This window comes from Sciurus carolinensis, chromosome 5 (assembly GCF_902686445.1).
Source record: "Sciurus carolinensis chromosome 5, mSciCar1.2, whole genome shotgun sequence".
NCBI lineage: Eukaryota > Metazoa > Chordata > Mammalia > Rodentia > Sciuridae > Sciurus > Sciurus carolinensis.
Window position 1 is genome coordinate 115549115 of NC_062217.1, and position 27210 is coordinate 115576324.

Sequence of the window (27210 nt, forward strand, 5' to 3'; positions counted from 1 at the left end):
ATGTTGCTTATATTTATCTAAAGTAAACCTATCATTTTTAAAGCTGCATAATATCCCTCTAAAATTAATTTAACAATATTCAGAAAATATTGGACATCCAAGTTGTTTCCTTTAAAGTTATTCCACTTTAGTAATATTACAATGAACATCTTTCTGCATGTTAACTTAATGCCTTTCATTTTTGTATCTCTAGCTCTTACAGTATCTATTTCTATGAAGTATCTGACAAATAGTAGTTGAACTGAATATACTTTCTACTTTTTAAAAATTGGTAAGAATAATTTCCTAAGAGTAGAATTAATAAATCAAAGAGTATGAACTTCTTTATGATTCTTACAACATACTTTCCAAAATATAATGTCATCATTTTGTAATCCACAATAAATGAACTTATATACTCATCCATTACAATATTTGCCAGTCCTAGATTTTAGCATTTAGAAAAATTAATACTTTATTATACATAATATCTTAAAGTACTTTACCTTTCAAATAAGTAATAATCCTGGAGGTGTCACAATGGAATTATTTCTATTTCATTTTTTAACCAAGTACAAAAAAAACCCTATACAACTAATAATTCTAGTTTTGGGAACTCAGTTATTGATATATAAAAGCTGCTGAAATGAACTTATTTAAAAGTTCATTTCTAATTTGGAACGTGGTATGTGTTCACATTTTAGTAAAATGTGGTTGAGGCCATGAACTAAATCCATTTTGTCAACATAACAGCCAGCATTAGGGTAATTTGGTCCCTAAGGGCAGTAAATTCTTTTCAAACATTTGAGAGGATTTCTTTCAGAACAGATAGTAACAAAAGGCATTGTTAGTATGCAAATAATCTAAAAGAAATAAGTCAATAAGGTTACACAATTATAACCTGATCAAAATTCTTGTTCAAACGTGAATTACAGAAGGAAAATCTGTACTAGGAAGAAACTGAGTTTCCTAAAATCTACCTCAGAAATTCGGGCAAATTATCAGAGATTAGCAAATTTAGTTGATTATAAAGAGGTCAGCTTCTTCCTTTCATATCTTAAAATAACTACGTTGGGTTAATTCTACATTCACTGCCTTGACAATTAAGAAATCAAATTTTGCATTTTATTAGAATGAGGGAATAATAACTTTTGGTATTGTTTTTGTCTCTACTTGCCATGTTTGAAATTGGTAATTCATAGTTTTACCACACTGGCTGATTCTGTTTTTTCCTGTCCTTTGATTTTAGCTTAAATTACTAGTCAGGAAACCTGCTATACTCCTAGTAGAGTCTTTTATACTAGTTAGGTTGCAATCATTTTAAATTAAGTATTCACTAAGATGGTGAGGCACTGGTGCTAGATTACTAGGAACCATACAAAGATGAGTAAGACATGATTCCTGTCCTCATAGAACTTACAATCTAGTAGAGGAAGACAGACATGCAAACAAATAGATAAAATACAAAGCAGAATGTGCTGGTTATTAAAACAGGTACAAACAAAGTTCTACAGGAATACAGAATGGTGAGATTAATTCTGGTTGGGGTGATCTGGAAGGCTGGGCCAGCAGAAAAGTAGTAGAAAACTTTGCCCCTTAGAAAATGCAGTAGTATTACAGCCCAGCTGGGTTAGGGTCAAAGCCCCACTCCCCACAGAAGGTTTTCCTAAAGGAGATGGAGCCAGGGCCCTAACCCAGTTAGGTAGGTGATTCGTTGATTTCAATTATGATTGCCAACACTTTCTCTTTCTCTGGTGCAGATAAATGTGCTTTCACAAGTATTTTACTTTAATAACAATATATTAAGTAACTTACACAGAAATGTAAGTTACCTCAACCTACATTGTTCGAACGACCTCAGGTGGTACCCTGATCATACAGGACCAAGCAAAAAAAAAAGTGAGCACTTAAGGATGTTTTATATGGTGCTCCAATAAATGTTTTGCTACTGATAGCTTAGAAAGGTGAAGAGAAAATTCCAGAGAAGTAATCTGAGCATTATACTATCTGTACTTTGTTGAAGATATAATTACTATTAAATTTTAAAAAATAAACCAATGAGACAACAGCATTTTTTCCTGTCATAATTTTTTTTTTTAAAACCAGCAGTTACACTGCCAGTTTCCACTCATTTCCAGGAATAAGAGGTAGACAAGATAACATAACCAATATGTAATATTTAACAGGTACCACAGGAGGAGTGAAACTAGAAAGAGGAAAATACAGACATATGTTAAAGTACAAAAAAACATAAAGCAAGTAGTTATCATGTGCACAGAATTAGAAACATTAAATCTGTAGAAAATTAAAGACAAAGTATTAGTTCCCAATGTTTCATTCTGTTGCCACTTCATGGATGGATCCCTCAAATTAATTTGTAGATATGGCATTTCACTTTGCTACAAAAATTTTAAAAATATGAGTTTTATAACTGCTGTTTATTGTAAAGAAGACTTATTTTAGTGAACAGAAGGGGAAACAACAGAATCTCAGTCATATGTACTATATACAAATAAATGTCACAAAATTCTTATGAAATTTAACTGATTATTCTCAAGTATTTCAAGCATTCCTACTCACTTGTTTGCTCTATGTTGTGAAAGGAAGAAGGAAGGGAGGGAGGAAAAGAGAAAGGTAAGGAGGGGAGAGAAGACAAGCAAGTAGCAGACAGGCAGGCAATATAAAGACAGGAAGGAAGGCAGTCACATCCTATCCAAATTAACGAAGATATTCCATTATATAGAATTATTTTACAAATAAACTTACAATTCAAAAGAAACTGCTATCCAACAATTAGCTGAGTAAACTACAAACATGATAAAAGGGTTATAAAATCTGTAATAACATAAAGAAAACCTAAACAAATATAAGAAACACAAAACCCTACTACTAAAAAATAATTCACAGAAATACAAGTTTCTATAAACATGACAAAATTCACTCTATAAAGAAATGCAATTAAAACAATGAAATCGTATTTTAAAATATCCATTAGCAGAAAAAGAAAACATTCAATGCTACATCCTCTTGAGATGTAAAATTCCTCCTACTCTTATGTATGTTTGGGTTTTAAACAAGATGCCCTGAAAGTAATTATTAATGCTTGTAAGGGTGTGGTGTAATGCCTCCACTGACTGGGGGCACGGCAGTCAAATAACTTGTCAACAATCAGTGGTGAGATTCTTAAAGTTTTTGTGGGTTTTTAAGTTCATACCCTTTAACCATTAATTCTACTACTAAGAATCTAAATTTTATAAAATAATGAGATACAGGACAAAGACTTACATACACTGGTATTTATCACACCTAAATATAATCCCCTGTAAACTGGAAACAACTACAATGCCAAACTTAGGGAAATGGGTCATTACAGATTAAATATTATGCAGCCATTAAAAATTACCTTGAGTTATTTATTCGTGTGGAGAAATGTGTAAGATGAAACACTGAAGTAAAATAAGGTAGGTTCTACAACTTAATATGGTCTTAACTAAAACTATGCTTAAAAGAAAGGGATTTTGTGTCCTATTACTTGGCCAAATTCATTTATAACTCTTGTAACGGGATTTTCTGTGGGATTTTTAGGATTTTCTACGTATAATATCACAGAATCTGCAAAGAAGTTTCTTTTCCACTGTAATGTCTTTATGTCTTTTTCCTGTCTCATTTTCTGAGTAGGACTCCCAACACTATATGGCGGCAAAAGAAAGCATACTTGTCTTTTTCCTGATCTTAGAGGAAAAGCTTTCAGTCTTTTACCAGTGACTATGAATAGTAACTAAGTAACAGGATATGAACTCCACACAGGAAAACTAGTTTCACTTCCAATGCTAATCTTGAACAATCCAAAAAAATTAAATGAACAAAAAATTTTACTTAAGATAGCATTGAAAAGAATAAATTATATGGAATTAACCAAAGAGGTGAAAGACTCATACACTGAAAAACTACAAACTACTACAGAATGAAATGGAAGAAAATACAAAGACTCCCCATGTTCAAGTATTAGAAGACTTAATATTGATAAGATATCTACTACCCCAAACCATTTACAGATTCAATGTAATCCCTATCAATATTTAAATAATATTTTCTGGGAGAAATAAAATAAACCACTCTAAAGGTTCACATGGACTCTCAAGGAATTACTGGGAAAAAAAAAAAAAAACCTGAAAAAGGAAAATTTGGAGGACAAACACATCATCACCTCACAATTTACTACAAAACAACAGTAAGTTAAAAACAGTGTGGTACTGGCATAACAAACCAGAGACCAATGGGACAGAGCCCAGAGCCCAGAAATAAACCCATATATATGAACAATGATTTTTGACAAGAATGCCAAGACCATTCAATAGGGGCAGGCTAGGGCAGTCTTTTCAACAAATGGTGCTGGTAAAATGGATATCCACGTTAAAAAAAAAAAAAAAAAAAAAAAGCTGTACCTTTATATCACATGTGAAAATTACTTAAAATAAATACAACACCGAAATGTGGTTGACACCTATACAACTTTGGGAAGAAAATATATAGGGAAATCTTCATGAAATTGGAGTTAGCAATGGTTGTAATCTGCTGTTGTCTTTAAAATGACAAGGACATGGGCAACAACAACAAAAAGAACATGGAACTCATCACATCTGATAAGGAATTAAGAATACATAAGAATCTTAAAACACAATAACAAAAAACCCAAACAATTCAAATTCTGCCAATTCAAAAATGGGCATGTGATTGAAATATAAACATTTTTCCAAAGAAGATAAACCATGGTCAATAGCATAGGAAAAGATACTCAACATCACACTCATTAGAGAAATGTAAATCACAACTACAATGAGATACCATTTTCTAGCTACTAAGATAGCTAATGCCAACAGAGCAAGGAAGAACAAGAAAATAAGTGTTGGTCAGGATGTGGACAAACCAGAACCCTTGTACACTGCTGGTAAGACATGTAAAATGGTACGTCACTATGCAAGACAGTATGAATGCTTCAAATAATTACAAACAGAATTACAATATGACCACAATTTCATTTCTGGGTATATACACAAGTACATCAAAAGCAGAGGCTTTGTACACTCATGTATACAAAATTTAAAACTTTGGTACATCAAAAGATACTATTCACCACCATTTGACTCAGCTTTCCCACTCCTTGGCTTATACCCAAGAACTTAGATCAGCATACTACAGTGATAAAGCCATATCAATGTTCATAGCTGCTTAATTCACAATAGCTAGTTTGGTGGAACCAACTAGATGCCTTCAATTGATGAATGGATAAAGAAACTGTGGTAGTATACACAATGGAATACTACTCAGTCATAAAAAAGAATAAAATTATGGCATTTGTAGGTAAATGGATGCAACTGAAGAATACCATGCTAAGTGAGATAAGCCAATCAAAAAAACCAAAGGTCAAATGATCTCTCTGATAAGCAGATGATGATACATAATAGGGAGTGGGAAGGAGTCAAGAATGGAGGAAGGACTGCTTGTATAGAGGAAAAAGGGGTGGGGAGGGGTGGGGAGGGGTGGGGAGAAGGAAAAATATCAGAATGAGACAAACATCATTACCCGATTACATGTATGATTACACAAATGATGCAACTCTATTTCGTGTACAACCAGAGAAACAACAGTACCCCATTTGTGTACAATGAATCAAAATAAATAAATAACATATTTAAAAAGACACTATCAAAAGAATAAAAAGGTAATCAGCAAAATGAGAAAAATATTTGCAAATCACACACATGATAATAAACTGATATTAAGAATAGATTGTTTACAATAGCCAGGAAGAAATAACCCAAGTGTCTATCTATAAACAGATAAACAAAATGTGGTATACACATACAAAGGAATAGTACTCTGCCTTAAAAAGGAAGTCAGTTCTGACACATGCTACATCATGAATGGACACTGAAGACATTATGCTAAGTGAAATATGTCAGTTAAAGACAATACTATATAGTTCTACTTATGAGGTACTTAAAGAGTAGCAGAATTCATAGGGGTAAGAGTAGAATGGTGGTATACATGGCAAAAGAGTAGTGGAGAACTTTTGATTAATGAGTATAGAGTTTCAGTTTACTTGGTGGAAAAAGTTCTGTGGATAATAGCTGTGATGGTTGCACAACAAGAACATACTACCACTGAACTATACATTTAAAAATGGCTAGTATGACAAATTTTATGTTAAATATACTTTACTACACTTAACTTGTTTTAATTCTATGATAGAAGTAAAAAAAGTAATAGGAACATACTGTCAAAGAATTAAAATGAACATATCTTAGTGATGGAATTTATGATTTTCTTTGTACCAACTCAGTATTTTACAAGTACACACTTCTTGCATAAGAGAAAGTAAGATAAATTTGTAAAAAGTTGGCTAATTGTTTAAGCAGTCTTAATGTTGAGGTTAAAAGATTTAATAGAAAAAATGTTCTAAAAATATGACAAAATTATTAAAAGTATTTCCCAATAGATATCTATAAAATCAGTAATTCATTAATATAAATCAGAATTTACCTCACTCTTAATTCCCTCTAAGCAAGCGTAAAGATATTTCAAAAATTCTGTTTATTCATTAACCATAATATTGAACTATTCATTTTATATCATTGATATTATTCCTACTTTTGAGACTTTTCATATATAATTTACATGTATATAATTAGTCTGAAGTTTCAATTTTTTAATCAAAGTCTGGAAAAATCAAAAAGCAAGCTAATCAGGGTTAAAACTTTTTATATTAACAATCATTTATTCAACATTATTCAACAAATATTTATAAAAACCTACTATGAATAAATTATCTTCTTTGTTCAAAGTTTCCTGCCAAAACTATAGCTTTTGGATATCATTTTTATCTTTCAATATTAATTTTCTTTTAAACACTGCTATTGATTCAATTCATTAATTCCCTCCCTCCTTGTACTTTCTTTTATTTTTTATAGTATTTGTTTTTAGCAGTGCTGGAAATCAAACTGATATTCATACACATTAAGCAAGCATTCTACCACTGAGCTATATCCCTAGTCCTTAAATCAGGTATATTCCTCAGACTTTTTAAAAAGAATTGGTCAAAGAAGTATATATATTAAATTGCTATTCTATACACAGAAAAGGATTAAATGGTGGACTAAAATAGAAAGTTCATACATATTTAATTATTAGCAAAAGAAACTATTCTATGTGAGCAAACTACATTTTAAAATTTCAGGGTAGAAATATAGCTCAGTAGTAGAATACTTACCTAGCCTTATAGGAAGCCATATGTTGAATTCCCAGCACTGCAAAATAGAAAGTACCTACCCTGACACATTAGTTATACCAAATACCTAAAATGCTTCAGTGGCATTTAAAATATTTCTTTCATATAGATATAAGACTAATTTATTAAGGAAATATTGCAATTCATTACCTGCTACACATTCTGCCAAAATCAGGTAACAAAGGTTAAAGAGACTCCACTCTTTTCCTAACAGAATTTAATAATATGTTTAATATGTTTCTTTTATAAAATTCTTCAAAAGCACTGAAGAATTTATTAAGATCTATTATATTTTCTTTAATGGATCATTTCCTAATATGAAGTAATTTTACCCATTACCTAAACATATTTAACATCTCCTCTATAATGAGTCACTGATTAACAAAACCAAGAAAAATCATGTGCTATGGAATGTTTTAGCATCCTCCATCTTTCACTTACAAACTTTCATTCAGCTAAATTGCTCCACACTCATACAAACAGTTAACTTTCTCTCAGTAGCTTTTAATCTGATTTATGTTTCACCAAATTGGATAGAATAAATTTGTTATGTTTGGTATCTGGAATATCCCCCAAAGCTCATGTTTTGAAAGCTTGGTCCATAATGGAGCAATGTTCAGAGAGGGGGGCTCTCTGCATTCACAGTTGATGGCATTATTGGGAGGTGATAGAAACTATTGGAGGTAGAGCCTACTTAGGCAAAATAGGTCACTAGGGGCATGTCCTAGAAGGGTATTTCTTATTACCAGCTTCTTCCTCTCCCCCATTTGTTGCTTACTGGATGCTATGAGGTGAGCAGCTTTCCTTCGCTACACCTTACTGCCATGATGTTTCTTCCTTACAGCCAGCTGACGATGGCTCTTTGAAACTATGAGCCAAAATAAATCTTTCCTCCTTTAATTTGATTTTTATCAGGTATTTTGTCACAACAATGGAAAGCTGACTAACACAAAAATATTTGTGGACAAAATATGCAAAAAGAACCCTAATGAGGAGAAATACAAAGTTATTTCAACAAATCAAATCATTTTGAAATTTCTACCAGAAATTACAGAGCCTTCAGGAATATTAATCTGTAATCAGCCAGACAAATCTAAACTGATATTCAAATCTTACTCATTTAAAACAAATAATTGAAAACGCTTACTGAAACAATAATGGATCTTACCAATGCAGGCCACTGAATCTGTTTGCTCTTTGATCCCTGAGTCTGGCTAGGGTCGTTCCTTTTGGCCCAAATTAAGTGGTATTCCACCAAGAAAGTTGAAAAATCTTCATAAACTTTAACCCACTCTCGTTTATCCCATTCGAGATCATCAAATTCCACGTACACCTATAGAAAGGAAAACAGAAACTCATAAGCAATATAGAACTGTGATATTTCAAAATATAAGCCATGCAGTTGAATTAGAAAAAATATTAATGAATTCATTATTCAGATTAACATTTCTCTTAAAATTCTTACCCAATTACCCCCTATGTATTTCTTATTACTTATGACAAGAACATAAACCAATAAACCACTGTTTATGAAATAAAGCAATTTACGGGACAGTGATCAGCACAGATTGGTCCATATCTCCTAAATACATACTAATGAACTCTATTATACTGCTGATTTTAGAAATAGAGGTTGGAAAACTTTTTAAAGTAAATGGTGGCTGGGGGTTAGATCAGTGATAGAATATGTGCTTAGAATGTGCAAAACCCTGGGTTCAATTCCCAATATCAAAATAGATAATTAAAGAGTAAATATCTTAGGTTCTGTAAACCATATGATCTCTATCATAACCACTACATCTAGCTCTGACGTTGTAATGTAGCCACACAAAACACATAAACAGAACTTGGCTTTGCTGGAATAAAACATTACATATAAAAGGCAGTTGGTAGTATAAGGATAGTTCCAACATATGAAAATCAATCAACATAATAATAAAACACATTAAAAGAATAAAGGAAAGAAAAACATGATATTTAATGATGAAAAAGCATCTGGAAAAGTTCAACATTCTTTCATGATAAAAACATTCAACTAACTAGAGAAGAAAAGAAACTACCTCAATATTTTAAAAGTCACATTTGAAAAACCTGAAGTTATTTTCAAGGATAAAAGACTCAATGATACTCCTCTAAGAAAAAAGTCAAAGATGTTGTAATGTGGAAAACCAAAGTTGATTCTTATATTATTAATTCAATTATTATTCAGTCATTTAGCTCTTCCTTCTCCCACTTCATCTTTTTTCAGTCATTCCCTCAAATTGTCTCTTCATGGAGATGTCCTCATATCTGATTATGAGTTATGGTGGAGGCAGTTCTGTTTTTCCTTATCTTTTTATCCTAATTCTTCCACCTTCTTCTCTTTATACCTGACATATCTGCTTTTTTCCTTATTATATCCTCTCCATTTTTCTGGCCCACCTCAAGATTTCCATATTCTTTATACTCCCTACTACAATTCAACTGTATCTTTGAACTCCTACAGGAAGTATTTTCCTTATACTTTATGTGTACCATCATACCTAGCTACATGGCAGGAAACTCTCAAAAAGCTGCATTTGTGGCCTGGGGAAGTAGCTCTGTACTAGAGTGTTTGCCTAAAGTGGATAGGCCCTGGGTTTGATACCCAGCATTGCAGGGGGAAATTTTAAAAAAGGTTTGATCTGATGTTTGTGCTACTGCCCAATAGGAAGCTAGTTGTATGTACTTATCTGTCAGAATGAGGAACGAGGAGTACACTAGTCATGGAGTTAACATCTGTCCTAATTATCCATACGAAGTCAGGAAAGGAACCCAAGTCAAGGAAGAAGTCAATAAAACCACTGGCTTTTTCTAATAAAACTCATTCTTAGGGACTTTGCTGAGGTCAATCTGAAGTTATACAAGATTTCAAGACTCTTTTTTTAATTCCTAAATTGTGGTATGAAAGTCCTTGGAAACCCTAGAAAAGTAGAGCAGAGATAACTCTTGGGAAAACCGTAATATTAACTTTGTTCTCCCTCACGGACAATGATACAGTCTTGTTGACAAAATATTTCAGTCAAGAACCTAAAGAGCCAAAGACTATTAACATTTCCTTAACCTGAAAGATACATCAATGTAAATTCTTCCAAATATAAAGTTATAGATATAAATTTAGTATTCATAATGAAGTGAGCTTTCCAAACACATACCATATACCACAAGGACAGTGTCACAGGCAATTTAAATAACCTGCTGCAGACCGTAGAGACAAAAGGAAACAAATACTGTTTTTTCTTTGCTGAGTAACCAACTCACCTTTAGATTTCAGATTATCAAGAACACACCACCATGTTAGAATGAGATGGACATAATTACCCTACACACATGTATAATTATACTACTAATGTGACTGCACCATGTACAGCCAGAGGAATGAGAAGATGTGCTCCATTTGTATACAATGTGTCAAAATTCATTCCACTGTCATGTATAACTAAGTAAAACAAATTAAAAAATAAAAATAATTTTAAAAATATTAAAAAAGAAAACACTACACTAGCTGGGCTGGGATTGTAGCTCAGTGGCAGAGTAATTGCCTAGCACGTGTAAGGCACTGTGTTCAATCCTTGGCAGTACATAAAAATAAACAAACAAAATAAAAGCAGGCTGTTCATCTACAACCACACACACACACAAAAAAAAACTTTTAAAAGAGAACACACTAGCCTGTTACTGTTTCATGGATTCTGATCAGATCTGAAACTCTTGGAATCTTACTACTTGAGCAAAAAGAGCATACAAGGTATATTGTCATGATGCTTGTACTAGCTACTCTCGACTCTCAACCAATCTATCTCCTATACTCAGGTTCCATTATAAAGATGTAAAAGGCCATTTGGGCACGTGAGCAAAAAGTGAGTTTTACAGAACAGTAACATTGACCTGAGGGACAGTGTGGTATTCACCACTTAGACAATAAGTGCAATGAAGTCTGCTCTTGTCTGGGGAAAGTTACTACTTCATCTCTCACAGCTGGCTGCTCACTGTGCATACAACTCTAAGAGATGGTCCAGTTAAAGAGTAGTCAGAATCTTGCATTCTTGGCATATTCAGTAAGAATGTGAAGGGATACTCAGTGACCATGGTAGATTGCCTATATCAACACAGATAAGATTTTTGAATCTGATCTGAGTTGCTTATCTAAATTACAGTGTATGGGTAGGTGTGTGGGATGGGAGATGGAACGTATACTTCTTTCCATGGATCTCCAAACCTATATAAATGCCATTTCTAACTGCACATATCAGAACCAAACATTATGGACAGTAGGAACTCAGAAAAGAGGGGTGTGTGTGTGTGTGTGTGTGTGTGTGTGTGTGTGTGTATGTGTATGAAGTTGAGAGTCACGAGTACTGATGTGATTATAAGTGAAGAAACTGAGAAAAAAACAAGGAAAAATAATTTATTCCACTGGGTATGGTGGTGCATGATTGTCATCAATCCCAGCTACCTGGGAGGCAGAAGAAGAATCATCTCAAGTTTTAGGCTAGTCTATGCAATTTAAAAAGCAAGGTACTTTCTCAAAAAAAAAAAACCAAAACAAAAACAAAAACTTTAAATCATAAAACAAAACCAAAAGACTGGGATATAGCTCAATGGTAGAATGGTTCGAGTCTCAATATTGTGCAAGAAAAAAATATCAGAGACTATGTTAACCCAAGATATCACAACAATGAATTCTAAGAACTGTTTTCTAGATAATTAAATTGTCACATTCCTCTCTCTTTTAATACATGTCTTCTACAACCAATGTCAATATGTACAAAATCTCTGTTCTGTGTTAAAGAAGGTACTGAAGAAAGAGCTGTCAGAGAATAATTTGCAGGTAGAAAGAAATTTAAGAAACAGTCATACAATACTTATTATTTTGCCCATCTAAATTAATCTAAGCCTTGAATCCTTCAATACTGGTTATTGCTTATATGGAGAATGTTCCCTTTTCTTACCCAGGTCTGAACTGCTTCAAAGTGGCAAAAGGATTCTGGTTACCTGGTTTAAGACTTATATTCAACTTATGTATATCAAAATAAGGATTTTATACCCAAGAATTATTTTAGTCTAAGTTATAATTCCAAATCTGCCAAAATTTTAAGAGCTATAAGTCACAATCTTAATATGGGAAACAATGTGACTATTTTATGTTTACTTAGATATATACAGTATCTAAAATACTCATTGAAAAAATATTGGGCACTGCCATGGAACATATTTGAAGTTAAAATTAATAACAACCACACAATTTGCTGTTGAATATATTAGATGCCCTTATTTTTCTAGAACTGACTTTTTAAAAAGACTTGTGTGAAAGCTAAGAGAAACGATTTTGTGGAAATGCAAAGTAGAGTGGTAGTTGCTAGAGGTTGGGAGGAAATGGATGTCAGGGTAATGTTGTGTGGGAGGAATGGGTGTTGGTAATTCTACAGCACAGTTTGGTGACTATAGTCCACATTCACTTACTGTACATTTTATAAAGTAGAAGAAAGAAGTTCAAGGTTTCCCAACACAATTAAATGATAAATGTTTGAGAAGATAGAAATGGCAATAATACTGATTTCATCATTATACACTAGATATATGCATCATATTATCACATTGTATCCCCAATTTATGTACGATTATTATATGTCAATTACAAACAATGACCAAAGAGAACTGGTTAAAAAAAAAAAAATTCACACGATAACCACATCTTGCAAGAAGGGTTAAAAAAATAAAAGCTACATTTTCTTAGTGAATAATGATTTTGAGTTATGAATAGTTGACTGTACCTTCTTTAGTTGTTAAAAAAAATAGAATTTAAATGATGCTAACCTTTTTCTTCCCTAAAAACAGCTTTAGGCAGAAATTTAATCAACAAAGCTTTAGAAACCCAAAGGAATGACACCAATTTTTACACATACCTGGAAAGTACAAAGATAAGGGGCAGTCATACACGGTGTGAATGCTACACTTGACATTACGTTCTGATTTTTAGGAATACATACACAGTAGTCTTCATTTATCTAGAGGTCTCTTAGAATTCTTAACTGTTAGGTGAACAGCTAAGACTTCAGAAGAAAGTGTAAACAGGTCTTTGAATTGTCCTAAATAATAACTGTCACAGAATCAAACACTAAGGCTAAAGACCCTCAACCCCAACAAAAATCTGCTGACAAGTGGCCTAAAAACCACAGCAGCAGAGGCTCTATAAATTAATACATAGGACATGTGATAAATGAATGCATAGACTGTAGAGAGATGCATTTGAACTCTTGTGACTTAAAGGTGGAAGACCACACACTTAAAATAGCCTTTTTTCCAAGTTGAGGTACAGAAGACACAAAGACAAAGCCACATAAATAGAGTTATCTCATACTAGACAAAGGTGCCAAAAACATATATTAGTGAAAAGATAGCCTCTACAACAAATGGTGCTGGGAAAACTGGAAATCTATGTGTAGCTAAATGAAGTTAACCCCCTATCTTTCATCCTGCACAAAAATCAACTCAAAGCGGATCAAGGACTTAGGCACTAGAGCAGAGATCCTGTGCCTAACAGAAAAAACAATGAATCCAAACCTTTATCATGCTGGCTTAGGAACTGACCTGTTTAACAGAACTAAAGCTCAAGAAGTAAAATCAAGAATCAATAAATGGGATGAAACCAAATTAAAAAGCTTCTTATAGCAAAGGAAACAAGAATGTGAAGAGATAGTCTATAGAATGGGAGAAAATCTCTACCACATGCACTTCAGACAGAGCATTAATCTTTAGGATATATAAAGAATTCAAAAATAACACTAAAAAATGATCTGGTCAATAAATGGAATAAGGAACAGAACAGACACCTCACAGAAGAAATACAATCAATCAACGAATTTATGAAAAAATGTTCTACGTCTCTAGCAATTAGAGAAATGCAAATCGAAACTACACTTAGATTCCATCTCACTCCAGTCAGAATGGCAATTATTAAGAATAAAAGCAACAATAAATGTTGGTGAGGATTTGAGGAAAAAGGTACACTCATACATTGCTGGTGGGACTGCAAGTTGGTGCAACCACTTTGGAAAGCAGTTATGAAGATTCCTCAGAAAACATGGAATGAGAACACCATTTGATCCGATTATTCCACTCCTCAGTTTATACCCAAAGGACTTAAAATCAGCACACTAGAATATGCCACATCAATGTTTATAGCAGTTCAATTCACAATAGCTAACTATGGAAACAACCTAGATGCCCTTGAATGGATGAATGGATAAAGAAAATGTGGTATGTATGCACAATGGAATATTACTCAACCATAAAGAAGAATGAAATTATGGCATATGTAGGTAAATGGATGGAGCTGGAGAATACAATGCTAAGCAAAATAAACCAGTCCCAAAAATCAAAGACTGCATGTTTTCTCTGATATGTGGATGCTAATTCACAATAAGGGGTTGGGGTGTGCTAAGGAAGAACAGAGGTACTTTGAATTAGAACAGGGAAGGGAAGGGGTATAAGGGTAGGAAGGATAGTAGGATCAATTAGACATTACTACCAATTACATAACCAGTGAAATTCTACATCATGTGCAACCAGAAGAATGAGAAATTATACTCCATTTATGTATGCTATTTCAAAATGCATTCTACTGTCACGTATAACTAATTAGAACTAAAAAAAAAAAAAGATTTTCCACATTGAATCTGCAAGTTAGATAAAGGTGTAAAATGAGAAAGAGTCACATGATGAGGATAAAAAGGCAAAAGAAAGAGACCAAGTTTGGTTTCTCCATCATTATTGCTTATTCCTTTCTATGAATTATTTACCCAACTAACCTATATGGTGAACGACAGGATGTATCAAGAACTGCAAAATATTTGACATTTAAATTTCAATTATTTTTCTTCACATTTAATGAAAAATAATTATATTCCTGCCATGTCACCTAAATTCCTTATTATAAAACTCATATATTACTATGACTTTTAGATAAGTTATGTATCATATTTAATGTAATATCATTGATGATGATGATGATTGCCTTGGTTTGCTCAGGATGTTATAACAAAATACCATAGAATAGGTGGTTTAACCAAGTTGTGTGAAATGTAACTTATTTTCACACAATTCTGGAGGCTAGAGGGTCAAGATCAGAGTAAGCACGGCTGATTTCTGATGTGGGGCAAGGAAGCTGGGAGGATTTTTCTAATAATACAAGCAGTGATAATATTAGGGCCCCATCCTCACCCTTGTGACTTCCTCTAACCCTCATCATTTTCCCAAAGGTTGCATCTTCAGAAATTACTGCACTGGGAGTTAGAGCTTCAACATATGAATTTTGGTGGGGGTGAGGAGGACACAAGTACTCAAGTCTATAATAATGACAGTGAATGTTCAGTCAGGCATGGTGGTCCATACCTGTGGTCCCAGCTACTTGGGAGACTAAAGAAGGTGAACTGCTTGGGCCCAGCCTAGGTAATACAGTAAGACTTAATTTCTCTTAAAAAGAAAAATTGTTTACAATTTGCTGGGAGATGTTTTGCAAAAGAGAAAACTAAGGCATTGTTGGTAGGATTACTGAACAAACTAAAAACTGGCTAAAGAGGAAGAAAACCATCAATCAGTTTACATTTCTTCTTCTCCCCCGCCACAGACTGAACACAGGGTCTCATGCATTATTAGGAAAATTCATAAATTCTCTTCACTGTTTCACTGACTACCAATACTTGAGAAGATATTTAAATACTTGTTGTGTAGGAAACATTTCTTGATATCTAGAATTCTAATTAGACACACAATTTGTCAAGTGACTTAACCATGTTTTCATAAATGTGGCAAAAATATACAGTAACTTATTCAAATAAACTATATGTTGTGGTTATAGAAATAATAACATACAGCTTCTTATAACTTCCTTTCATGCAAACATTCATGCACACCTACTTACAATACTTGAAAAACTGAGTGCCTATCAAGGACCAGCCATAATGCTAGGCACAGAAGGATAAGACGATCAATAAAGGACCACATACAACTTTTAATGTTCAAAAAATGTTCAAAGTGTTTGAGTGTGAATATAGACATTCAGTAATGACAAGCTAATGTAATTCAATTTAACATGCAGAGTATTATTTTATTTTCATAACACAGACAAGAAAGTAAGAAATTTAGACTGGAAAATTGGGAAAATCTCCATGAAGAAAATAACATTTAAACAGTATCTGAAGAAAAAAACAGAATTTCACAGATGGAGACAGGAAATTCCTGAAGTAAAAGGGAATAATATGTTTAAAGGCATGCGAGCTAAGCAAAGACAATAGTTCAACCTAACTATATAGGGTTCAAATGATATCAAATGAAATGTGGGGAATGGAAAAGGAATTCATAGAAAAGAGAATAAAAAGCATGAGAAACCTCAGAATTTATAAGCCAGTGTGGTGGTATCCAGCTACTTGGACGGCTGAAACAGGACGTCTTCATGAGCCCAGAAGTTCAAAATCAGTTTGGGCAACACAGTAAGATTCCATGTCTCAAACACTCAAACACACACACACACACACACACACACACACACCACTGCAGAGGAAAAGAAATAGATGAAAATAACTAAGAAGTATAAGAAAGCATAGTATTAAGAGGATATTATGCCAAAGAAAGTGATGTGAAAAGGCAAGTTAGCATCTTCAAAGGCTGCAGAAAAATTAGTAATTCACTGGATGGACAATTGAGATGCCATGATTATACAAGATAAAAAAATCAGTGCTGAGGATATATTAACAAGAATGAACACAACCACCCATATCCACCTATTTTCCCTCTACTAGCAGGATTTCTAAACATTATGACATGTTAGGGGGAAAAATGTGTAAACAAAAGACTTTAATAAAAAATGGAACTCCCCAGCACCACCAATCCTCCCTGCTCCCTCATACAACAATAACAACAACAACAAAATATTAGGACCTTCCTTTCACTGTACAGAAGCAGAGAATATACTATGTTCTTGTGTATCTATAGTCTTTCATTATTTGAGCACCAGAAGATACTGTGACAGTATCAATTCATCAGATATATGAACAACTCAAAACCACCAATGATATTATTCTTTATAGATCTGGAATCCCAGAATTAAGTAACTTCAGAACTTGCCACCAATAAACTTTATTTCTTGGACTTCTAGATGCAAAACCAAGTGTTTCTGTTTCTTATTATTACTAGAAATTAATTCTGGTTTTACTCTTTTTTGGTATTTTTAATTTCCTCAATTTACCGTCTACAATAGATTCTTTAGACACTGAGCACAGTAATAGTTCTGCTGTATTAATATAAAGTAAATTAATTTAAAGTAATATATTACTTTATATTAATTCAATTATAAATGAATTATCAGTTAGTGTTATTTCTTTGTAATATGTTTAAATAGCAATGAGTATTGATAATGAATAAGTGAAATTAGAACACTTGTTTCTTGGTCTAACTATTCATATACATGCTAATAAAACATTTAATTTTTGAGATAGAGAAAAATGTCGCCTCCAATGAAAACTAATTACTAGAATAAAATATCTTTTTAAAAGGCAGAAATAAATAGATTTAAGAGAAAATTATATTAATATATTATTTATAATATTTGCAATATAGTATCACTATCTGAAATACAATAAATTTACACTAAAGACAAATAACAAACTATTTCAAGTCACATTCTGTCATCTTTAGAAGTTATTAGCTCTAGTATACAGATGATGATAATAAACAACTACACAATCTAGTTTCCAAGTTCAAAAGCAGGTAACAAAACAGGAAGAGTGCCTCTATAGTACTCTAAGAACTATAAAAAATTTCACAATGATTTTAGAAAGTCTTTTACCCTAGGATTCAAAATTAGTATTAAGGTTCTTATCATTGTATTAATTTATTAAATTTACCAACTCATCTACACCATGAATCAGTACTAACACTTCTGAAATCCACAAGTAAATTAACCTAAGCTCCATTCTAGGGACTCCATAGGTATCCTCTAAGCTATCCTCCCAGGAGGACCACACCACCAGTATATCTCTGCAAAACCTGAGAGACATGCAAAGATAGAGAAAAAAGAGTGGTAAGCAGAATTTGAATACACATCCTGAGTGTCAACATGAATGAATGTGAAGTTTTTTGAAGGTTAGATAGAAGAGGGGTTACGGTAAACAGAAGAGGGTGTCACATGAGTCTCCATTTGTATTACTGCCCTAGGGCTCACAAATGTTAATGGCTGGAGTCTTAGATCTGAACTGAAACTACGACTTTAGAGTCCATACTCAAACCCACTTTGTTACATGCACTCTGAAAGTTGATTTGGTACTTCAAAGGAAAAATTATTATGAGGAAAAACTCAGCCATTTAGAATATCTTCTAAATAATGACCTGTAAAAATAAACACATTTAATATTCTACATAGATTTTGTTAATATTTAATTCCTTGGCATAATACAATAACATATTCTTTGTTCTTTTTATCCCTTTTTATGGTTGTTTTGATTCTATGCAGGTAACCTTAAGTAAGAAGCAATTTACTATTGTTATAAAATTTAAAGGTCATTCTAAATCAGTTTTGGATCGGGTGATTATGCTATTCTATTGATTCACTATAATATTTCAGGGTGTTAACAAAGTGATTTAGCTACTTTGTATGTATGTATGCAATGTTTCACTGTTGTTTTGAACTGTTCTTTCAAATACCCCAAAAGAATGGCCATTTAATTCAGTGACTTATTTCTACTGAATAAAGTTCCTGTGTCAGACTATTTAATAAACCACGGATAAGCTTTATGGATTAGCTATGTATGTATTGAGTGTGCATTTAGTAAACTATGCTATAGGCAGAACAATCAAACAATTTAATTATACTAATGTTGAAAATCCAATTTCACATAGGAATTAGAAAACTTGGAGAATGACAGACTCTAAGCCTCAAGTTAACTCTGCCTGAATGGCATATGCTTAAGGAATCTGTATGGGGTAACCACTAATATTTAGAACTCTTTGAGACAGGGAATATGAATAACCAAGAGGGACATACATTTGAGTTGGATACCTTCCAGGTTTTTGGAAACCACAGTAGTAAAACACTACTTCACACTTTGGAACTGCAGATTACTCTAAGAATTTAATCATCACTTATAATAACTGGAGACCTGACACTGACTGTCTTCAAGATTTGCAATGGTTTGTTTGGATACAACACCAAAAGGATCACCAATAAAAGAAAAAAAAATGACTAAGAAATAATTTAAGAAAAAAAAAAATCTGCTCTGTGAAAGACACTGTATGAGACTGAAGACAAGTCACAGACTGAAAAAAAAAAACTTTGTAAATCACACATCCAATAAAGAACTTCTATCCAAAATACATAATGAACCACCAAAAATAGAAAAAAAACCCAACAACAAGAAAAGGGACAAAGCTATTTAAAACTTGACAAAAGATGGGGCTGGGGATATAGCTCAGTGGTAAATTATTCATCTAGCAATGTCCTTGGGTTCGATCCCTGGCTGTGCAATGGGGAAAAAAACTGGCAAAAGATCTCAGCAGACATCTGACCAAAGAAAATATATTAATGGGAAATAAGAAATATAAAACAATGTTCGGTATCAGCTGTCATGAGGGAATTTTGAATTCAAGTGACAATAAGCTACCACTACACATCTTCAAAATGACTAAAATACAAAAAACAAACAAAAATCTAACAACATCAAATTGGGGGAGGGGGTGTTCTGGGGATTGAAACCAGAGCCTCATGCTTGTGAGGCAAGCACTCCACCAACTGAGCTATATCCCAGCCCAACACTGAATACTGACAGACTTGGAATAGTAGAACTGCAGGTGTAAGGGAGAGGGTGCACTTTTAAAACAACCTGGCAGTTTCTAACTAAGTGTACTCTTTTCCACACAATAAAGCCATTAAATTCACACCCACCAAAAATATGTCCATTAATGTTTATAGCAGCTTTATTCAGAAAAAAACAAGATGTCTTTTAATACATAAAAAGATAAAGACACTGTAGTACAATACATTCATATAATGAAATATTATTTACCAATAAAAACAAATAGGCGGGCTGGGGATATAGCTCAGTTGGTAGAGTGTTTGCCTCGCACACACAAGGCCCTGGGTTCAATCCCCAGTACCACAAAAAAAAAAAAACAAAAAAAAACTAAAAAACAAATAGGCTTTCAAAACCACGAAAAGACTTCAACAAATGGTGCTGGAAAACCATATGCAACAGAATGAAATTAAACCCCTGTCTCTCACCCTACACAAAACTCAACTCAAAATGAATCAAGGACCTTGGAATCAGACCAGAGACCCTGCATCTTATAGAAGAAAAAGTAGGTCCAAATCTTCAACTTGTTGGCTTAGGATCAGACTTCCTTAACAGGACTCCCATAGCACAAGAAATAAAAGCAAGAATCAACAACTGGGATAGATTCAAACTAAAAACCTTTCTCTCAGCAAAGGAAACTATCAGTAATGTGAAGAGAGAGCCTACAGAGTGGGAGAATTTCTTTGCCAATCATACTTCAGATAGAGCACTAATTTCCAGAATATATAAAGAACTCAAACTCTACACCAAGAATACAAATAATCCAATCAACAAATGGGCTAAGGAAATGAACAGACACTTCACAGAACAAGATGTACAAGCAATCAACAGATATATGGAAAAATGTTCAACAATTCTAGTAATAAGAGAAATGCAAATCAAAACTATCCTAAGATTCCATCTCACCCCAATTAGAATGGAGATTATCAAGAACACAAGCAAGGATGTTGGCGAGGATGTGGGGAAAAAGGTACACTCATACATTGCTGGTGGGGTTACAAATTAGTGCAGCCACTCTGGAAAGCAGTATGGAGATTCCTCAGAAAGCTTGGAATGGAACCACCATTTGACCCAGCTATCCCACTCCTTGACCTATACCCAAAGGACTTAAAATCAGCATACTACAGAGATACAGCCACATCAGTGTTCATTGCTGCTCAATTCACCATAGCCAGATTGTGGAACCAACCTAGATGTCCTTCAATTGATGGATAAAGAAACTGTGGCATATATATACAATGGAATATTACTCAGCCATGAAGAATGATAAAATGATGGCATTTGCAGGCAAATGGATGAAATTGGAGAATATCATGCTAAGTGAGATAAGCCAATCTCAAAAAAGTAAAGGACGCATGATCTCGCTGACAAGCAGATGAGGACAGTTAGGGTTAGGGTTAGGCTTAGGATTAGGGTTAAGGAAGGTGGTAAGAATGGAGGAAGGAAGGATTGTATAGAGGGAAAAGAGGGGTGGGAGGGGTGGGGGGGAGGGAAAAAATAATAACAGAATGAATCAAACAACATTACCCTATGTAAATTTATAATTACACAAATGGTATGCCTTGACTCCATGTACAAATAGAGAAACATGTATCCCATTTGTTTACAATAAAAAAAAAACACAACACACACAAAAAAACCATGAAAAGAAATGGAAAAACTTAAATGCACATTGCTAAATAAGTCAGTCTAACACATTTACATTTTCTGGTACATTAAGGAACTAATCCAACAACCTTGAAGAATGCAGTGGATATGGACAAAAATCACTAAGATTCAATGAATTCATAATAAAAAATATCTATCAATACAGTACCTTTGATGGGATGAGAGAAGTAGAAATATAAATTTATTGCTGTTTATAAAACCAAAAAATTCAAATCACATTTTTTTTTGAGGGGGGTGGGGGGTACTGTTGGGTATCAAACCCAAGCCTCACACGTGCTAGGCAAGCTCTCTACCATTTAGTTACGTCACCAGCCTTCACACTTAAAACCCATCATCCTATATACAGGACACCTATAAAAACCTATAAAACTTTGTAAGACACCTATAAAATTGATCAATTTAAGTTTTTATAGGCATCTTACATATAGGACAATGGGACATAATGGATCAATACAGTTCCAAATGAATGGATTTTCTAGCTCTATTAGAGGTCCTAAAGCTAGAACCATGAAGCAAAGATTTTGTATATTTTGATCCTTTCTTTATAGGTTATCTTCTTTATATTTACAAGAAACACACAACTATTTATAAAAATAACATTAAAGATAACTTGGCAGCTCAGGAAATCTGGTTTTGGCCTCAACTAAAGATCAAAAGAACTGAGGCCCAAGGAAGTCTAAATGATCTCCCCCAACCTTTGTACCAAGGATCCATGGTCATACTTGTCTCATGAGTGAGATGTCTAATAATGGATTTGCAATGGTCCCCTTTAATCATCCTTATACACTCTGAATACATCAGTGAAACATATGATAGAGATGAAACATAATGGGTCATCCTCCAATGCCTAGAGTAATTCTTTTACTTAAAATGCTCAACAAAGATTACAGGCTCTGGTTTTCCATTTAAAAAAAAAAAAAAAAAAAAAAGACTCAATCTCATAGGTTTTTTTCCTGAATATTTTAAATAAGTTTATCTCAAAATCAGTGCTTAATCCCCCAAGTATTCAGATAATGAAAATGCTGGCACCATAATCAAAAACTTCAGATGAAATAAGTGCTACTGATGTCTCAAAAGTTAGGCAGTTGAATTTCTTTCACTATTGCTATCCATAAAACTCTGCACTGACACTGCTTTCAGACCTCAGGTTAATAGGAAAAGCCTAGTATAATTGTCCAAATGGAAATGCTATTATTGTTAGTTGCCTGAAAATACAAAAGCATTAAAGATGGGTTGATTAACTTACATTAATACACTGAAAATGAACGTGATACTGAATATAAAAAGAGCTGTTTCATTCTATGGGTTTATTTTGTTGTTGCTAACTCATCAGTATGCAAAAATCTTGACGGTAATAATCAGAATATCTTGGGCTAAAGAATGATTACAGTATCACATCCATTTTGGAGTTTTACTCTGAAAAATGCCACCTAGAATCTATTTAAACTAGTCTTATTTTGGGCTGGGGATATAGCTCAGTTGGTAGAGTGCTTGCCTTGCAAGCACGAGGCCCTGGGTTCAATCCCTAGCACTGCAAAAAAAGTCATATTTTAATTGGCCTTCCATTTTAGGAGATTCTATGTGTAAAGATTATTATTAAGAATAAAAATAGATGACTCTTAGAGACCCAAATGGCATAGCCTAGCCCTTACCACTATTTTTTAAATTTGTTCTAATTAGTTATACATGATAGTAGAATGCATTTTGACACATTGTACATAAATGGAGTACAACTTCTCATTCTGGTTGTGCATGATGTAGAGTTAAACAGGTCGTGTATATATGCACACAGGGTAATAATGTCCAATTCATTCTACTATCCCTTACAAGTATTTTAAACAAAAATAGATGACTCTTGAGGACCCCAATGGTATGTCCTAGTCCTTACAAGTAACGTAATACATCCAACCGCAAGGGATGTGGTCAATTATTTCATTTTGGAGACAGATGAAACACTTTATTTTGATAACACAAAACACTGTATACAAAGCATAAAAACCAGTTGAGTTTTCCTCACATTTTAACACTCACATCTTTCTGTTCAAAAATTATTTTAGAGTCAGTATTAGGAAAAGGGATCAAAAAGAGACAATGTAATACTGTTTCTCCTTAAGTTTTTCTCTCCTTCCTTCCTTTTTTTTTTTTTTTTTTTTTTTTTTTGCAGTGCTAGAAACCCAATCCAAGGCCTCACCTATGCTAGATAAATATTCTGCCACTGAGCTTTATCCCCAGCACCCCAGCATGTTACTCATGGTTTTAATACAATAACTGAGCCTGCAAGTTTTCTGTGTTAAGTGTTTGGGGCGCTAACAAAGTGCCACAAACTAGTGGCCTATAAACAACAAAATTTGTTTCTCGCAGTTGTGGAAGCTGCAAGTCTGTGATAAGGGTACCAGCATGGTTGAGTTCTGGTGAAGACCTGTTTGCTCCCTGGTTCATAGACACAATCTTTTTAGTTCTAATACGGCAAAAAGAGAAGAAAGCTCTATGAGATCGCTTTTCTAAGGACACTAATCCCATCTGGAAGGGCTCTGACCTAATGACCTACCGAAGGACCTATCTCCCAATAATATCATGAGGGATTTAGAATTTCAACCTAATAAGTTTAGGGAAACACATTCAGTTAATATCACCATATATATATATATATATATATATATATTTTTTTTTTTTTTTTTTTTTTTTTTTAAATTAAGAACTGGGATCTTGCTATGTTGTCCAGGCTAGAGTACAATGGCTATTTTTTATGTCTTTTTTTCAAACAAAACTTTCATTAATTAATTAATTTATGATGCTGGAGATCCAACCCAGTGCCTCATGTGCTAGGCAAGTACTCTACCACTAAGCTACAACCCCAGTTCTACAATGGCTTTTCTTAGGCATGCTACTGCTGATACCTGGCACAAACACAAGATCAGCATAGCTCACTATAGCCCTTAGCTCCTGGGTTCAAGTGATCCTCTTGCCTTATTCCCCTCCACATTGAGTAACTGGGAATGCAGTAAGCAAGACAGCACCCAGCTAGCACTTTCTTAACCATAGTGACTTTCAATTATACTTCAATCTCTCTGAAACTTCCCCTTTTCCAGAAAAGTGACATATCAGAAATCTCTCAAATTCTATCTCTGCTTCTTTTATTTATATTGAACATTCCATTTAAAAAAAATTTTTTTAGCTGTTGATAAATCTTTACTTATTTATATCTGGTGCTGAAAATTGAATCCAGTGCCTCACACATGCTAGGCAAGTGCTCTACCTCTGAGCCACAACCCCAGCCCTGAACATTCCAGTGTTAATGTCTATTTACCCTTCATTCATTCAACAATACTGATTAAGAATACTTATGTATAACTGAAGTCACACACTTCTCTTTCAACCTGAACCATATAGTTTCTCCTCTAAGTCTCTAAAATCTCTGGCTTCAAGAAGCAGTTCAGAAGTCCGCTTCTCCAAAATATCTTCTATCACTTCCACTAAGTCAAAAAGTCCCTTTTACAATCTTGCATTCACCACCACGCCTGGCCCTTTTACAATCTTTTTTAACTCTCTCAATGTACCTAATAGCCAACAATGAAATTGTTTATGGGCCCTCAACTAAAATTATCAGTTAAATGGTATAATCCAATTTAGAAATGTTCATGAATTGAAAGATTCAATATTGTTGAGGTGAATTCTCCCTAAACTGATTTATAGATTCATTGCAATTCCAATCAAGATTCCAGGAGGATTTATTGTAGATTTTAAAATTCACATAGGTAGGTAAAAGGAGAGAAAACAGTTTGAAAAAGATGACTTATACTACATGATTAAAATTTAATAGACAACTACAATAATTAAGCACATGGTACTGCCAAAAGACACACAGATCAATAAGAGAATAAAATCTAGAATTAAATACATAAGAAAAATGAGAACTGATTTTAGAGAAGTTTGTAAAGTGGAAGAATATATAATCTTCAACAAATGATGCTGGGATAACTGGACAGTGCAACCAAAGAAAAACCAAAACCAACTTCATCATACTTCATACCATATATAAAAACTAAACAAATTTGGTCAAACTTACACATATAAAGTAAAACTTTGAAAGAAGCAAGATCTTGGGACCTTGAATTAGTAAAAGAATTCAGTTAAATATTATCTCTGTAAGAGAAAATATTAGATGTCATTAAATTTTTTTCTTCTTCTGTGGAAGTCAATGTTACCAAAATGAAAAGACAAGTCACAACTGGAAGAAAATATTTACAAAGTCGTATATTTGATGAAAGACTCGATTTTTAGACTATTTAAAACTTTCAAAACTCAATAATATAAAAGAAAACACAAAAATACGGTCAAAAGATTTTAACAGGCACTTAACCAAATAAGATATTCAGATAGCAAATAAGCACATAAAATATTAAAAATCACTAAATAAATACAATGAGATACATGAACACATCTATTAGAATGAGAGAAATTTTAAAAACCAACCAAGCCAAAGAACAGAAGGATGCAAAGCGACTTGACCTGGATGTTGCTGAGAACATGAAAACTTAAGTTTTGAGTTTCTTACAAAGTAAAACATACAATCACCACAGGACCTACCAATCTCACACTTAAGTGTTCACCCATATGAAATGAAAATTTGAATTTATACAAAACCTCAAAAAAATGTATACAACAGTTTTAGTAGACAAACGCTAGAAACAAAGCAAATGTTCCCAAAATATAGGACAGATAAGTAAACTCCAATAGATTCATATGCTGGACTACTACTTAGCAATCAGAAGCAACAAACTATTGATACATTCAACAATACAGACAAATCTCAAATGCTTTTAGGATAAATGAAAGAAGCTTAATTCAAAAGCTCAAGTACTATATGATTCTATTCATACGCCATCCAGGAAAAAAGAAAAACAAGGGAATGGATTGCTTGGTTACCAGGGTTGGGAAATGGAGGGGAAGGAAGGTTGAAGGGATGACTACAAAGGAATAGTGGTCAAAGAAAATTTTGTGAGAGAGTGATTAAACTGTTCTATATCTGCACTGTTAATGGTTACATGACTGTGCTTCTGTCCTAACTCAGAATCATTCATCAAAATAAGTAAAATTCATTCTAATTAAAAACAAAACATATAAGTAGAGAATTTAACTAAAAGGAAGAGGAATGAGCATGATAAACCATGCCATTTACATCTCCCAAACGCAAAGTTAATATATAATCATTTGTAACAAACATTAGCTATCTATATCTATATATTTATCTTTGTGTCTCATATGACTTTTGGGATAAAGGAGAGAAGAATGAGACAATTACAAATGTAGGCTATATCTCAATATGCCAATGGACCAAAAATTACCCTAATTACAACATTATCATGTTACAAGTTAATCCCAGAATCTCATTCCTTTCACAAGGAAGGGGAA

The 27210-nt window shown here is 33.4% G+C and overlaps 1 protein-coding gene across 5 annotated transcripts in view; it reads right to left on the reverse strand.

Annotated features, from left to right (window-relative positions):
* The window catches only part of Jmjd1c (jumonji domain containing 1C), a 299325-nt gene that overhangs the window by 151926 nt on the left and 120189 nt on the right, over positions 1 to 27210 (reverse strand). For all 5 annotated transcript variants that reach the window (XR_007108716.1, XM_047552440.1, XM_047552441.1 and 2 more), the window contains exon 2: positions 8436 to 8600. Coding sequence is in view for 3 of the 5 variants with exons in the window: in XM_047552440.1 (XP_047408396.1) it covers positions 8436 to 8600 (165 nt within the window). In the remaining 2 variants the exon portion in view is untranslated. The remainder of the gene's footprint in view (positions 1 to 8435; positions 8601 to 27210) is intronic.